This window comes from Erythrolamprus reginae, chromosome 1, assembly GCF_031021105.1.
Source record: "Erythrolamprus reginae isolate rEryReg1 chromosome 1, rEryReg1.hap1, whole genome shotgun sequence".
Lineage (NCBI taxonomy): Eukaryota > Metazoa > Chordata > Lepidosauria > Squamata > Dipsadidae > Erythrolamprus > Erythrolamprus reginae.
This window is the reverse complement of record NC_091950.1, coordinates 358,593,031-358,607,586: the sequence shown is the minus strand read 5'-3', so window position 1 is coordinate 358,607,586 and position 14,556 is coordinate 358,593,031. Positions and strand designations below refer to the sequence as shown.

The following is a 14,556-nucleotide window of genomic DNA, read 5'->3' as shown; positions in this document are numbered from 1 at the left end:
GGGTGAAAAAAGTAAATACTCCTCCACAAACATTTATTCCTAGCTCACAGAGCTAAAATTAGAATCATGTGCACCAGGATCAGTTACAAATTATTAGAAAATCATTAGAGAGGATCTAGACAAACATAAAATCATAACGCTACAACAGACCTTGAAGATGTTCTAGTCCGATACAGGCAGGAGACCTCAATACCATCCTGATCAAAAGGTTGCCAGTCTATCTTTGAAAACCTGCAGTGATGGAGCACCTACAGTTTCAGGGAAGAAGCTATTCCACTGATTGTTATGTCAGAATTTTTTTTTTTCCTTCTAGGTTCGATCTCTCTTTAACAAGTTTCCACCCATTATTTGTTGTCTGCTATTTGGTGCTTTGGAGAATAAAGTCAATCCCCTTTTCTCTTTAACACCCTCTCAAGTATTGTAAGACAATTATATTTCCCCCAGGTCCTTCTCTTCAATGGGTTAGATCTATAGTATCTAGCTTCCTCAACTATTCATCCTATGATTTAGCTTCCAGACCCTTTATCAATCCTGCTGCTCTTCTCTGCACCCTTTCTATGGTCACAGCTTTTTTTTTTTTGGGGGGGGGGGCTATCATGGTGGACAGAACTCTACTCAGTATTCCAATTGTGGCTTCACTAGTATAGTATAAAGCAGCTTTATCACTTCTCATGATCTTGATAATGTACCTCTATTGATGCAGCCCACAACTGAATTGGCTTTTTTAGCAGTTGTGGCACATTGCTGGCTCATACTAGATTTAGATACCTAGATCTCTCTCTCACAGTTACTACTGTTGAGTCACATACACCTATTTGTACCTATGCATTTGGGGTTTTATCTGCCTAAGTGCACAATCTTATTTTTCTCACTACAAAATTGTATCTTGCTGGACAGCGGCCCAATGCTCAAGTCTGTCAAGTTCCCTCTGAATTCTGAATCTATTTTCCAAAGTGTTAGCAATTCTCCCCAGCTTGGTGTCATATGCAAATTTGATGAATTCTCCTTTTATCCCCTTTATAAAGATTTATAAAGATGCTGAAGAGTACTGGGCCAAGACAGAATCTTGATATAACCTACTGCATGTTTCCACCTAGGCGATCTAGATATATCTTGAGGGCTCTGCACATGTCCAGATTGTGCCATCACCGCTCAGAGGGATGTACTGACCGAGCACAAAAGAAGGGCAACACCAGTTCCTGTGATCTGCGAAAGACTGAATTTACCTTAGGGCCGAAGGAAGGGCCAAGTTGCAGAGTTACCTTGTCTGGTTGGAAAATGCACCAACCCTCTTATGAAAAGAGCTGCCAGTTCAGAGATATGACAGGCTGACGTGATGGCCACCAGGAAGGCTACCTTAATTGGACGGGTTCATATGGAGGTTCCATGGGGGACTTCACTATACGGAAGAGACTCCAGGTAGGACATCGATGGATTACTGGTGGATGTAAGTTGGAGGCCCCCTTGAGGAATCGACAGGTGGCAGGAACCCGAGAGAGTGACTCATATTGTTTGTATGACAGGATTGCTGAAAGTGCTGCTGTCTGCCTGTGAAGGGTATTTGGGGTTAAGTCCCTGTTGAGACCATGCTTTGGGAATCTTGATATCTTAGGGAGAGGAACTTGATCTGGGGAGAGTCCTCCATGTGCAGAAAGTCCTCCATGTAGCCAGGTAGATGCAGTTGGTGGATGCGCGGCGAGATGCCTGAATAATGAGGTTAATGTCCTGATCATATTCCTGGTGTCTTAGGTTGCTCTGCTCACTCTCCATGCAGTCAGCTGTAACCAGGCTGAGTCCAGATACCATAGGGCTTCCTGAGTGAGCATGTCTGTTGAATGAGAAAATCGCCGTGACTGTGTGACCGAGAGCGCTTGGAGGTATGCAAACTAAGGCCGCCAATACCAAAATGGTGCCATGAGTATGAGTTCCCCCCATTCTGACAGAAACTTCTGAATGAGCTCTGGTATCACTGGAAGCGGGGAAAATGCATATAGAAGGCCCTGGGGCTACGGACTGCAGAGCCTGCTCTTTGCACTTGTCTTCCAGCTTCAGCACCTCATCTGCCTCTCCTGGAATCGATGTGGATGAGTGTAAGGCTCTTATTGGAGTATCTACTACCGGCACAGAAAGCAAGTCAGAAAGGTTAGAGGCCACATTAAAATATCTTTTGTCCTGAGATGAGGATGAAGGACCAGCTGCAGGAGACACCTGCTGGTTTTCCACTGCCTCCGCAAATAGCTTGGGGATAGGAATGATATCCACCTCTGGCCTTGTCTCTGAGAAGAGTGGGCTAGATTGGTCCTCTGCAGCAGAAGATGTGGAAGGAGGGGCAGTTTTATGCCTGCTGCTGCTTGGGCCTTGAACAAAAGTGATTTAAAAAGGTCTGTGGGGAATAGACCAATGGACATGTGGTCATGCCCTCATCCTCTGACAGGTTCCATCTGGAGTCCCCTTCATCTTGGGTCTCTTCTTTGGAAGCAATAAGAGCCCCTTCCTCTGAGGAATTATCCAAACTATTTCCACTAGATGGCAATCTCTGCTTAGAGGTTATAGAATGGTCCCTGGAAGAGGAGGAGGAGGAGGGGGGTGGATTTTCCCTTTGAAGAGGGACTGAAATTATCTGCCAAGGCCTGCTGGAAATCCTCTGCCATTAGGGCCCTGATATTAGCTGGATCCAGGACTACGTGAGGAGGTGACTGTGATGCCGGGGCTTGTTCAGGTATAGTTGCCTTTTCTTGGTTAAACCCCTGAACTGCCCAGGCCTCCTGGTGATCTGTGTGTGCCAGATGTCCCCCCTGGATCTGAGGAGATTGGTAGCATTTAGTGCCAGGGGATCGCCCTCTGATCCCCTGGTCTCCTGGCCCAACTCTGCTCTGGGACCCTGGGCTGCTTCAGCAGCTGCTTGAGCCTTCTTGCATACTCTCTGCAAGGCTCTGTCCCTCCATTCCTCAGCCTGCTCCATTGTTCTAGATGTGCCCTTGGAAGTTTTGTGAGACCGGTTTGAAGATCCCTCTGATCGGGTGGAAGAATGTACTGAGGAAGAAACCCAGTCCCCATCCGATGAGGGCCAATGTGATTTCTTCAGTCTCTCTCCCCCGCCCAAAAGAGTTGTGGTTCTCGGAAGCCATCGATCCTTGGATACTCTACCCTTCGTGATGTCCTAGGTCCTCTTCCAAGATAGCAGCCCCATGTCCTGCCTCGTGGTCTTCCCCCAGTATGGCTGCTCCTATGAGAAGCACATGGCCCTGTGGGAGAGAGGGTACTGTGCTTGCCTGTGAAGCAGGCCCCAAAGTCCTGGAAGCCCTCTGCGTCACTGTGTCACCAGGGAAACAAATCTCCCTTTTGTGCTCCTCTCCTTTCCCCACTCTCATATCCGGTCTCCTGAGCAGGCTCCCCAATACCTTATTAGTTGCTCCATTCCTATTGTTTTGCACTTCAGGTGTATTTCTTTCTCTGGCAAATGAGGGAAGGAAAAAGTTGAATTCCTTAGCGATGCAAATTTAAAGCCGTGAGAAGGGCTATTTAGATTCAGCAGCAAAGTAAGGGTAGAGCCATAAGAAGGTCTGTTTGGTTAGTATAGAGTTTAAGGTTAAAAAATGGAAAAAAAGGTAAAGATTTCAGGGAGTGAAATTAACCACAACGTATCCTCGGAAGGATCGAGTAATATGAGGTTCTACAGAGCAGATCCTAGCAATTATGCAAATTACTGACTTGATCCTCAAGATGATTGGTCGAGAATAACCCATTCTGAAGACTCCATTCCAGGATGGAGAATAGAGGGTTCTTCCATTAAGATGCTAGGGTGCGCATGCAAGAAACATCACAGAGTTGGGAAAAAAATCTGCATGGAGGAGTGGGGAAAAATTTCTCCCAGTCAATGTCAGTAGTTGTAAGAAATGCCCACTTGAAGTTTTTTTTCCTGCCAGAGAAGCAATACCAGTTGTTAGAACCAAGAGTTTACAGTATTTACTTTCTCCACAGAATTAAATTATACACCTTTCAATTTTTGTTGAATAAATGATTGCAAAGACAATTTTTCAGGTTTTTTGTTCAATTATATCACTCTTAGCTTTATATACTATTTGAATGAAAATAATATATTGATATATTTGCATATGTTAAAAAAGAAAAAAAATAGATGGGTTGTATAGTACTTAGTTCTTCATATGGCTGTATATTCAGAAATATTAATGGTAACAGCAAAAAACTATGGTTCTGTTTAAGATTTGTGGCAGTAACAGTTAAAATGAGCAAACAGTCATCCAAATATTGTGTTTTATTTTAGCTGTGGCTTTTAATTAGTTTTCATAAGTTACATTTGAAAATAACTATAGTATGGCCAGGCTAAGACTAGATAACAACAATAGCTAGCCCCTAGAAGCTATTCTTATCATTCTAAAATATGCATTAAATTTTGCACTACATAAAATCCTGAGCCATTCAACTTCAAAGGAAAACTCACCACTGAAAACTGAAAAGTTTTATACTGCAGATTTCTACAATAATTTTCTAAAACAGAAAGCTTTGAAAAAATGCAATCTGCATAGTTCAATTTTTTGTTCACATGAAATATGTCTATATCCATGTCATGCTTAACTTAAAATATCTATATAGCTGCCAAAAGATTTAAGAAAAAAAATCTTAATGTGATCAGTCTAATAACATTATTAAACACTCACGCTAGTCATGCAATTATAGACAATTACCTGTTAAAAGTTATCTTTTGTTATCAAATTAGTGAATAAAACAGCCAGATAATATAGCTAATAAATACATAATACGTATAGTTCAACTTAGTTTATAATTCATATTGCCTCATATATGCTATGTTTCCCCTATATGTCCAGTTGATTTGAAAACAGCTTCAATCATATGTTTCTTTGCTAGGCCCTGAAACCACATTGCCTAGACTCAAAGCTAAAAGTGGCTACCTTGTTATTTGGGTGTGACAGAGGAATCTACAACTAAGAGAGGAAAAAAAATAGAAAAGCATAGAAAAGAATAAATGAATAGACAAGAACAAGAAGGCAATAACAGAAATAAAGCATTTGAAATGAAACAAAGCAAGAGATCTTGAATTTTGGCAGTAGGATTAGTGCTAATAACAGGACTACTGAATAGCAAAACCAAGGACTTATAAACCCTTTTGAAGGACAAATTACCAATATTTTGGAACAAAGTGTTGTATTGTATCAGCACAGTAACGATGACTTTGTCCAAGTGTCATGCTTACTTTTTTCATAAGATTTTTCTAATTACAGGCCTCTAATTGTTTAATATATATAGAATGAAGTCAGAAAATTTGCATTTATATTAACAAGCATTATTATTATAATATCTTTTTGCAAAATTGACAATTTATAAGAAATAAAATTTGGAGAACAATGAAATCTGACACAATGAAAATAGTTATAATTTTAAATCCCCTGGCAAAATAATAGCTCATTCTCATTAATTATCCTAATTCATTCTAAAGCACAGAATCTATAGTTGTTGTGCAGAAAAGTTTGAGACTAGCTTATTAAGTGAAAAGACTACTTGCTTACTAATTAACATTAATCATTTTTGTGATATGACAATCCCTCCAGATATTTTACATTAAAACTCAATATGAATATAGTCACACTGATGCACTTAATATTTCAAAAGCAGAATAAATTCAGTCTGAATATAACTGCTTTTGTTAATTAGGTAACTTACAAGTATTTGGGAAATAATTTTAATCTTTGTGAAGCCAAGCTAATCAGAAAATCTGTACTTTAAAAATTTAAAAATTCTTACCAGCACTTGACAGTTTCCTCTCTCGTTCCCATTCCAGCTGCTCTCTTTCTAGTTGGTCTTGCCGCTCTCTTTCCTGTTTTTCCCATTCCAATCTCTCCCGCTCTTGTCTTTCCCGTTCTTGCCTCTCTCTCTCTAGGCGCTCTTGCCATTCTCGTTCTCGTCTTTCTCTCTCCTGACGTTCCCTCTCCAGTTGCTCCTGTTCTAATCGTTCTCGTTCCAGTCTTTCCTTTTCTAGCCTTTCTCGTTCTAGCCTCTCTCGCTCTAGTCTGTCTCGTTCCAGCCTTTCACGTTCCATTCTGTCCCGTTCCAGTCTCTCCCTTTCCAACTCTTTTTGACGTTGTTGTTCCTGCAATTGCCTAAAATAAAAAAATAATAAAAAGAGTTAAATGAAGTATTTCAATCAGAATAAAAGTCATTAGTTTTTAAATACACAAGATAAAAGATTTAGTAAAAGATTTAGTCTTATATACCACAGTATTATTTAATTTACTATTTAGCTTGTTTTATGATCAAGAATTTATTAGTTTATTTATTTATTCTACTGCTATTTCCATAACATCTATGGACAAATGTTTGTCCACACAATTCTGTTGAAATTTTCACTAATCATATCTGCAATACTCAAAACTATTCAGCAGGATAATGGATCATTAGCAAGTAGAAAAAATTCCAATTTAAACAGACCTGCTTTAAAGGCTGGAGCACAAATACTTTATTGACATTGTCAATACAACAAAATCATCATTGTCACGTGATGCCCCGAGTCCCAACATACATAACAATAGTACATTGTTGCTTTAAGAGCTGGTGATGCAGTAAGACATAAGAGCGAGCCAGCAGCATATCTTTTGGGGGAGAATTGTAAGAACTACAGTGTGTAGTAAGAACTATGTGTTCTCATGTTGGTTTGTATATGTATATGTATTGAGAAGATTTATGTATTTGTGAATGAGTAGGATTGTTACTGGCTATGATATTTGATAAACGTAAATATAAAGCTTTAAATATAACTTTAAATATAACTTTAAATATAAAGTAAATGTAAAGCTTCAAGAGGTGTTAACCTAGTATTTTACTAGAAGAGCCCTCCACTCCTCCACTCATAACAGAATACCCTACGCTACTAGACTTACAATCCTAGGTTTAGAAAGCTTAGAACAACATTGTCTTAAACACGACCTAAGCATAGCCCACAAAATCATCTGCTACAACGTTCTTCCTGTCAATGATTATTTCAGCTTCAACCACAACACAGAACAGATACAAACTTAAAGTAAACCGCTCGAAACTCGACTGCAGGAAATATGACTTTAGTAACCAAATAGTTGATGCATGGAACTCACTACCAGAATCTGTAGTATTATCACCTAACCCCCAAAACTTTATCTTTAGACTATCCACTGTTGACCTCTCCCGATTCCTAAGGTCAGTAAGGGGCTTGAATAAGAGCACCAGAGTGCCTTCCATCCCCTGTCCTAATGTTTCTCTTTTACTAGTATCATGTATATAAATATTATATCTTTGTAAAAAAATAATAATAATATTTATATACTCAAGCTATCTAGTCTGGTTATATGTAGTACTGCTCATATCTCTGGGTTACTAACTGGATATCTTCTACCTCCATGTGTTCCTCTGTATATCCTTTGTAACTTAAGAGTAGCACTGCTAACTCTTTATCATCTAACAAAAGATAATAACATTACAGCCTCAACTTCAAAAGCCTCATCTCAAAAATGGCAAACATCTTAAACAAATAGCAACGTGGCTAAAAGAGCCTCTTTTAGCTTAATAAAGATAATCTCATAAAACAATTAAGAATGAAAGGTACGACTTATTGTCCATTTGATAAATGGCTGCTTTTTTAACAATGAAGTAATTGCAGATCCGCCCACAGCTGAATGTGTCACTGGCTGCTCTGAAGAACAGCTTCTTGAAGACCATTGCTATATGGAGAATCTTGTGAGGTGATTTGACGCTCCTTAACCCAGGAAAAATATATAAATAAAAGGAATATGGTTCCCTTGTTAGTAGTTGAAGAAGCTTCAATCCACAGGGAAGTCTTCCGTGACTGGACAGTCAGCCATGTTCTTTGCAAATCCCAAAAGGACATTCTTAATAGAACAGCAGAACAAGAACAAAAAAACAACAACCAAGTTCAGCTTTAAGAAAAACAGAGCTGAAGCATATTGTATTTTACAGCATATTGTATTTTAAAAATTTAATAGTTAAGCCAAAATACGATAAACGCAAAAATCTAAATTATGTCACAGTCCAAGTGATGTTGTACTGTATTGTGTTTCCCCCCCATTGTTTGGGGGGTTTATTTTTATTTTTAATAGTTGTATATACTTTGTAGCTATCCAAGACAGTTGCTTTGAAGTATACTAGATGATAACAAATGATAAAATGATAATCACTTGCCTTTAAATAAAATAAAGAATCCACTCAAAAGTATATGTCATGATCAGACCACAGGGAAAATAATGTTTCTCTCCCCCCCACCCCCCAAATAAAACAGCAAATGTGAAAATTATCTGGCTTTCATTTAAAATGTTTATGCATTGTAAGACAATAATTTAAGCTTCTTCAAAAATCTGAACTACCAAAAGTCCCCCTAGAGATTTAAACTATGTTAAATAAAGAAATAATGCCCTTAAAATTTTATATGCAATCAAGAAAATAATAATAATAAAGCACCTGGCCCAGAGGTCCTACCAGTTGAGGTGTATAAGATGTTTCAAGAAGCCCTAGGACCAAGATTTTTGGATGTATATAATGAGGTATTAAACAATGGGAAATCCCATCATCCTGGGAAGAAACAATAATAACTCTACATAATAACACTGATTTATTATATATATATATATATATATATATATATATATATATATATATATATATATATATATATATTTGTTTTCGTAAATTTTCACGGGTATATGTATGTAGATTGTTCTGAGTTCGGGTTTTGCCCTGTGTAATGTTTTGCATGTCTATGCGACGTTTCGGTGAAATCACATTCACCATCATCAGGCTGGAGTTCCAATCTTTGTGTTTTTGCAAATGAATATTAGCAACTGACATTTCTTCTTAGCATGTAGTGTGGGGGTGGAGATTTGCTTTGAATGTAGCAAATAGATTGGGTGACTATGCTTCCGTGATCTGATTGGTTGGTGTAATCATGGTTATAGAAGGAATGGCATGAAGATTATGAAGTGTTTTGTTTAAGTCTGATTTCCAAATATAAAATTCTAAAATCATAATAATTAATTATTTAATTATTATGATTTTAGAATTTTATATTTGGAAATCAGACTTAAACAAAACACTTCATAATCTTCATGCCATTCCTTCTATAACCATGATTACACCAACCAATCAGATCACGGAAGCATAGTCACCCAATCTATTTGCTACATTCAAAGCAAATCTCCACCCCCACACTACATGCTAAGAAGAAATGTCAGTTGCTAATATTCATTTGCAAAAACACAAAGATTGGAACTCCAGCCTGATGATGGTGAATGTGATTTCACCGAAACGTCGCATAGACATGCAAAACATTACACAGGGCAAAACCCGAACTCAGAACAATCTACATATATATATATATATATATATATATATGTAGATTGTTCTGAGTTCGGGTTTTGCCCTGTGTAATATAAAATAAAACCCGAACTCAGAACAATCTACATACATATACCCGTGAAAATTTACGAAAACAAATATATATATATAATTATAGACCATATCCCTGCTAAGCTCTGATTATAGAATTCATACATGTCAACCAAAATGGCTTTTTGCTTATAAGACACATTAGAAACAACACTAGAATAATCCTACACATTCTTGAATATTATGAAGCGCATAATGAAACATAAATGGCATTATTTTTTTTAGATGCAAAAAAGCGTTTGATAATGTCAAGTGGGATTTCAAACTTAGCCAATTAAAATATATGCAGTTTGGTAACAACTTTATAAAAATGTTCAAAACAATATATTCAACACAGAGAACCAAAGTAATTATTAATGGGGAAACAACTGACAGTTTCTACATTAAAAAAGGTACATGACAAGGTTGCCCATTATCTCCTTTACTATTTGTGTTGTCATTAGGGCTGTTAACAAGGAACATCAGGACAGATGGTCAAATTAAAGGCTTAGAGGTTAAAAAGGAAAGCTTTAAAATGCAAGCTTTCGCTGATGATTTAGCATTTATAATTGAGGAACCATTGCAATCAGGGAGTAGGTTAATGGAAATACTGGGGGAATATGGAGAACTGGACAGCTTAAAATAGAGGAAAAAACTAAAATGGTTGTTAAAAAATTGACTGACACAAGAACATGAATTAGTGGAAGAATTGGATATTATATTTGAGGATGCAAATTACATCAAGGTGTGCCATACTAAAAAGACAATTATGAGAAATTTATAGACCAAATAAGATTAGATTTAGATAAATTGACAAATCTCCAACTTTCCTTTACGTGCTTTAATGAAAATATTACCAAGATTACTATTTTTATTCCAATGTATATCAATAAAATTGGAGAAAGAATTTTTTCAAAAGCTAAAGAAAATTAAACTTAAATTTATACGGCAAAAAAGAAAAGCAAAGATTAAACTGAAATTGTTACAGGTCTGGAAGGAAAAGTATTCTCAGATTGGAGAAAAATACAATCAGGTCACCAAATTATTATGGATAAAAGATTGGAAACACCTGAAAAATGAAAGACTATTAAAGTTGGAAGCACATGATTTACAAGCCGGCTGGCACGCTTTTTATGGGAGGAAAAATATAAAATCCACCAGTACTTCCTGAAACATTACATTAGACATGCCCTGATTGACACCTGGTTCAAAATTTAACGGCAAAACTACAGACAGGTCCCCATTTATATTTCTACTTTAGGGATGTTCATCCATCCAAATTTTATGCATCTAGGAAAAGCAATAACTTACAAACAGAAAATAGATGAGAAAGGAGACTTAAAATTGAGGATAGAATTAAAGGAGAAGGCATAGACCTAGAATGGTGGGCGTATTTACAGTTACAGTCAAAATATAGAAAAAATAAAAAAGGACTTGGGGATCAACACAGAATCAACTAAATTAGACAAACTACTTTTAGGACCAGAAGATAAGAGAATTTTTAAAAATTACCAGTATTTGTGGGAAGAAGCTTTATATGAAGAGCACGTTAAAGAAACTATGATAATGTGGTGTAAAAATTTTGGATATAATATTGATTTAAACAAATGGTATACAAATATGGCAGTTATGGCGAACCTATGGCACAGGTGCCACAAGTGGCATGTGGAGCCATATCTGCTGGCATGCGAGCTGTTGCCCTAGCTCAGCTCCAATATGCATGTGTGTACTGGCCAGCTGATTTTTGACTCACACAGAGGCTCTGGGAGGGAGTTTTTGGCTTCCAGAGAGCCTCCCGGGGGGGGGGGGGCGTTTTTACTCTCCTCTGGCTCCAGGAAAGCCTTTGGAGCCTGGGGAGGGAGAAGCACATGCCTACTGGGCCCATCAGAAGTTGGGAAACAGGCCATTTCTAGTCTCCATAGGGCCTCCAGGAGGATGGGGGAGTCTGTTTTTGCCCTCTCCAGGCATTGAATAATGGGTGTGGGCACTTGCGAATGTGCAATAGCCGCGTGCATGCTCTTTTGGTACCCAAGGGGGAAAAGGTTCACCATCATTGATCTATGGCATAGAAACCGGAAACTTAGTAACTTCATATAAAGAAAACCTTTATAAAATGTTTTTTAGGTGGCACTTCCCACCATCGAGGTTAGCCAAAATGGGCACACATTTATCATCAATTTGTTGGAAGTTAAGTTGCTACCTGGTCCATACTATCATATGTGGTGGGAATGCCAAAAGACAAGGGAATTCTGGGCAACAATAATGGCTGGAAGAGATATTGAAAATAGACATAGAATTAAAACCAGAGCTCTTTTTATTAGGGATAACAACAGACAAATACGACAAAAGCACAACATATTCACCCCTGGCAAGCCCCCCAGGCCGGCTGCGACCTTTTAAAACACCCGTGCCGCTTCCCAGCTGTCTCCTGAAGTCGAACGCTAAAGCCGAACTTCCGCGTTCGTCTTCGGGAGACATCTGCGAAGCGGCGCGGGTGTTTTAAAAGGTCGCAGCCGGCCTGGGGGGCTTGCCAGCACCCCCCCAAACCCGGGTTCGGGGGTGCTGGCAAGCCCCCCAGGCTGGCTGTCACCTTTTAAAACAGCCGCGGGGCTTCCCAGCAGTTGCCGAAAGCCGTTTTTTTGCAGGGGTTTTTTGGTTGCACGGATTAATTGACTTTACATTGTTTCCTATGGGAAACAATGTTTCGTCTTACGAACCTTTCGTCTTACGAACCTCCTCCTTGCACCAATTAAGTTCGTATCATGAGGTATTACTGTACTTACATACATACATACATACATATAAACAAACAAACAAACAAACAAACATACGTATATATGTATAATTTTGTTCTTTATATTTTTAGATGAACAATGAAGTAAGAACTAAGAAAATTTAAATGTGCATGCTAGAAGATCTGTCATGTACCTGTTTTTATATACCGTGTTTCCCCGAAAGTAAGACAGTATCTTACTTTCTTTTTACCCCCAAAAGCCCCACTACGTCTTACTTTCGGGGTATGTCTTACATTGGAAAAAAATTGAAAGGGTCGCGTTCCCGAAGGCATCTCCCCAGAGTCCAGAAGGGCAGCCGCGGGACAGGAGCCTCGTGAGCCCTTTTCCAAGTTCAACCTCAGGGCTCCAAGCGGCGTGCACAAGTGGAGCCACAGACGCGTGTCGGGGAAGCGTGTGTCTGGAGGGGAGGAGCCGCTCTGCGCAGCTGGGCAGCCCCACCTGCCTGCCGGAAAGGAGGCGGGCGAAGGAGGGCGCAGGTCCGGCCGCTCGCCTCAGAGCCGGTTGGCCTCGCTGGCCGCTTGCAGCCGAGCCTCGGCAGGAGTCAGTTGCTGGGACGAGCGCCTTCGCTGCAAGCCGCCGCCCGCTCGGCTCGCTTCGGACCAGCGCCATCCTTCGCTTTGCCAAGCCGGGGAAGAGGCGGTGGCGCCGCGGCGAGGCGAAGGCGAGGGGTGCGCGGGGAGCTTGGAAGCGACGTCATCAGGCTCCCCCCCGGCAATACCCCCGTGTTTCCCCGAAAGTAAGACATATGTCTTACTTTTGGGGTACGGCTTATATTAGCCGACCCCCCTGAAACCCCCGATACGTCTTACAATCGGGGGTGTCTTACTATCGGGGAAACAGGGTATATATATATATATGGAAATGGCTCTGGGTTGGGCCGAGAGGCAAAAAAGGAGCTGTGATGTTCCTTCAATATACCAGGGTGATTCGACACAAAATGTAACCCTTCCCTGGTACAGAGCTGAAGGGATTGGATACTGTAGCCTAGAGGATAATTCTCTGCCTTACAAGGCAAAGGTTGCAGGTTCAAGTCCCAGTGGGTATGGCTAGCTGATGAGGCCAAAATAAGGCCAAAATAGATCTATCCTAGTCTCCCTTAATTTTCAAATTCAGCTTAAACATGTGACATATACAGATAGAATTGTCGGCTATCAATAAAATTAACTGCCTTGGAAATGGCTCTGGGTTGGGCCGAGAGGCAAAAAAGGAGCTGTGATGTTCCTTCAATATACCAGGGTGATTCGACACAAAATGTAACCCTTCCCTGGTACAGAGCTGAAGGGATTGGATACTGTAGCCTAGAGGATAATTCTCTGCCTTACAAGGCAAAGGTTGCAGGTTCAAGTCCCAATGGGTATGGCTAGCTGATGAGGCCAAAATAAGGCCGAAATAGATCTATCCTAGTCTCCCTTAATTTTCAAATTCAGCTTAAACATGTGACATATATATATATATATATATATATATATATATATATATATATATATATATATATATATATATATGACTTTGTTTTATAAATAAAACACTTTTTAAAAATTAAAAAAAAATCCAAAAAATTAAGTTTCTTGGGGTGAAAAAAATAAATACATCATGGAAAGTTAGAAAAAGATGTAAACAAAGCTTTGAATGTTAATGCTATATATCATACTTTGGAACTAAATAATGTACTTTTAGATCTGGTAACTAGTGCTATATGTGTTCAAGTACTGAATATTCCTTAAAGCAAATATATTGGGAACATGAGAAAGATTAGTTAACTGCTGACTTTTTTGAAATAGATGAAACAAGGTAATATAATTCTTGCTGTAAGACATTCTGCAAGGATGATAAATGCTTTAATTCTCAATATTCAGAGCTTTACTTAGACTTAGATATTTAACAAATGTAGAAATATTTATGGAGTAGAAAGGTTTTAAAAAAACAACTACAGTGATACCTCGTCTTACAAACGCCTCATCATACAAACTTTTTGAGATACAAACCCAGGGTTTAAGATTTTTTTGTCTCTTCTTACAAACTATTTTCACCTTACAAACCCACCACCGCTGCTGGGATTCCCCACCTCTGGACTTCTGTTGCCAGCGAAGCACCCGTTTTTGTGCTCCCCTCCATGGGAAACTCCACCTCCGGACTTCCGTGTTTTTGTGATGCTGCAGGGGAATCCCAGCAGCGTAAAAATGGGTGCTTCACTGGCAACGGAAGTCTGGAGGTGGGGTTTCCCAGCGAAGGGAGCATCAGTGAAATCGTAGCATCGCAAAAACACAGAGGTCCGGAGGTGGGGTTTTGAGGACTTTGGTGTTTTTGCAATGCTGCG

At 39.3% G+C, this 14,556-nt stretch overlaps 1 protein-coding gene across 3 annotated transcripts in view; it reads right to left on the bottom strand.

Annotated features, from left to right (window-relative positions):
* ENAH (ENAH actin regulator) overlaps window positions 1-14,556 on the bottom strand; it is a 103,770-nt gene that overhangs the window by 18,999 nt on the left and 70,215 nt on the right. For all 3 annotated transcript variants that reach the window (XM_070734338.1, XM_070734337.1, XM_070734339.1), the window contains exon 5: window positions 5,782-6,137. In XM_070734338.1, coding sequence (XP_070590439.1) covers window positions 5,782-6,137 — 356 coding nt within the window. The remainder of the gene's footprint in view (window positions 1-5,781; window positions 6,138-14,556) is intronic.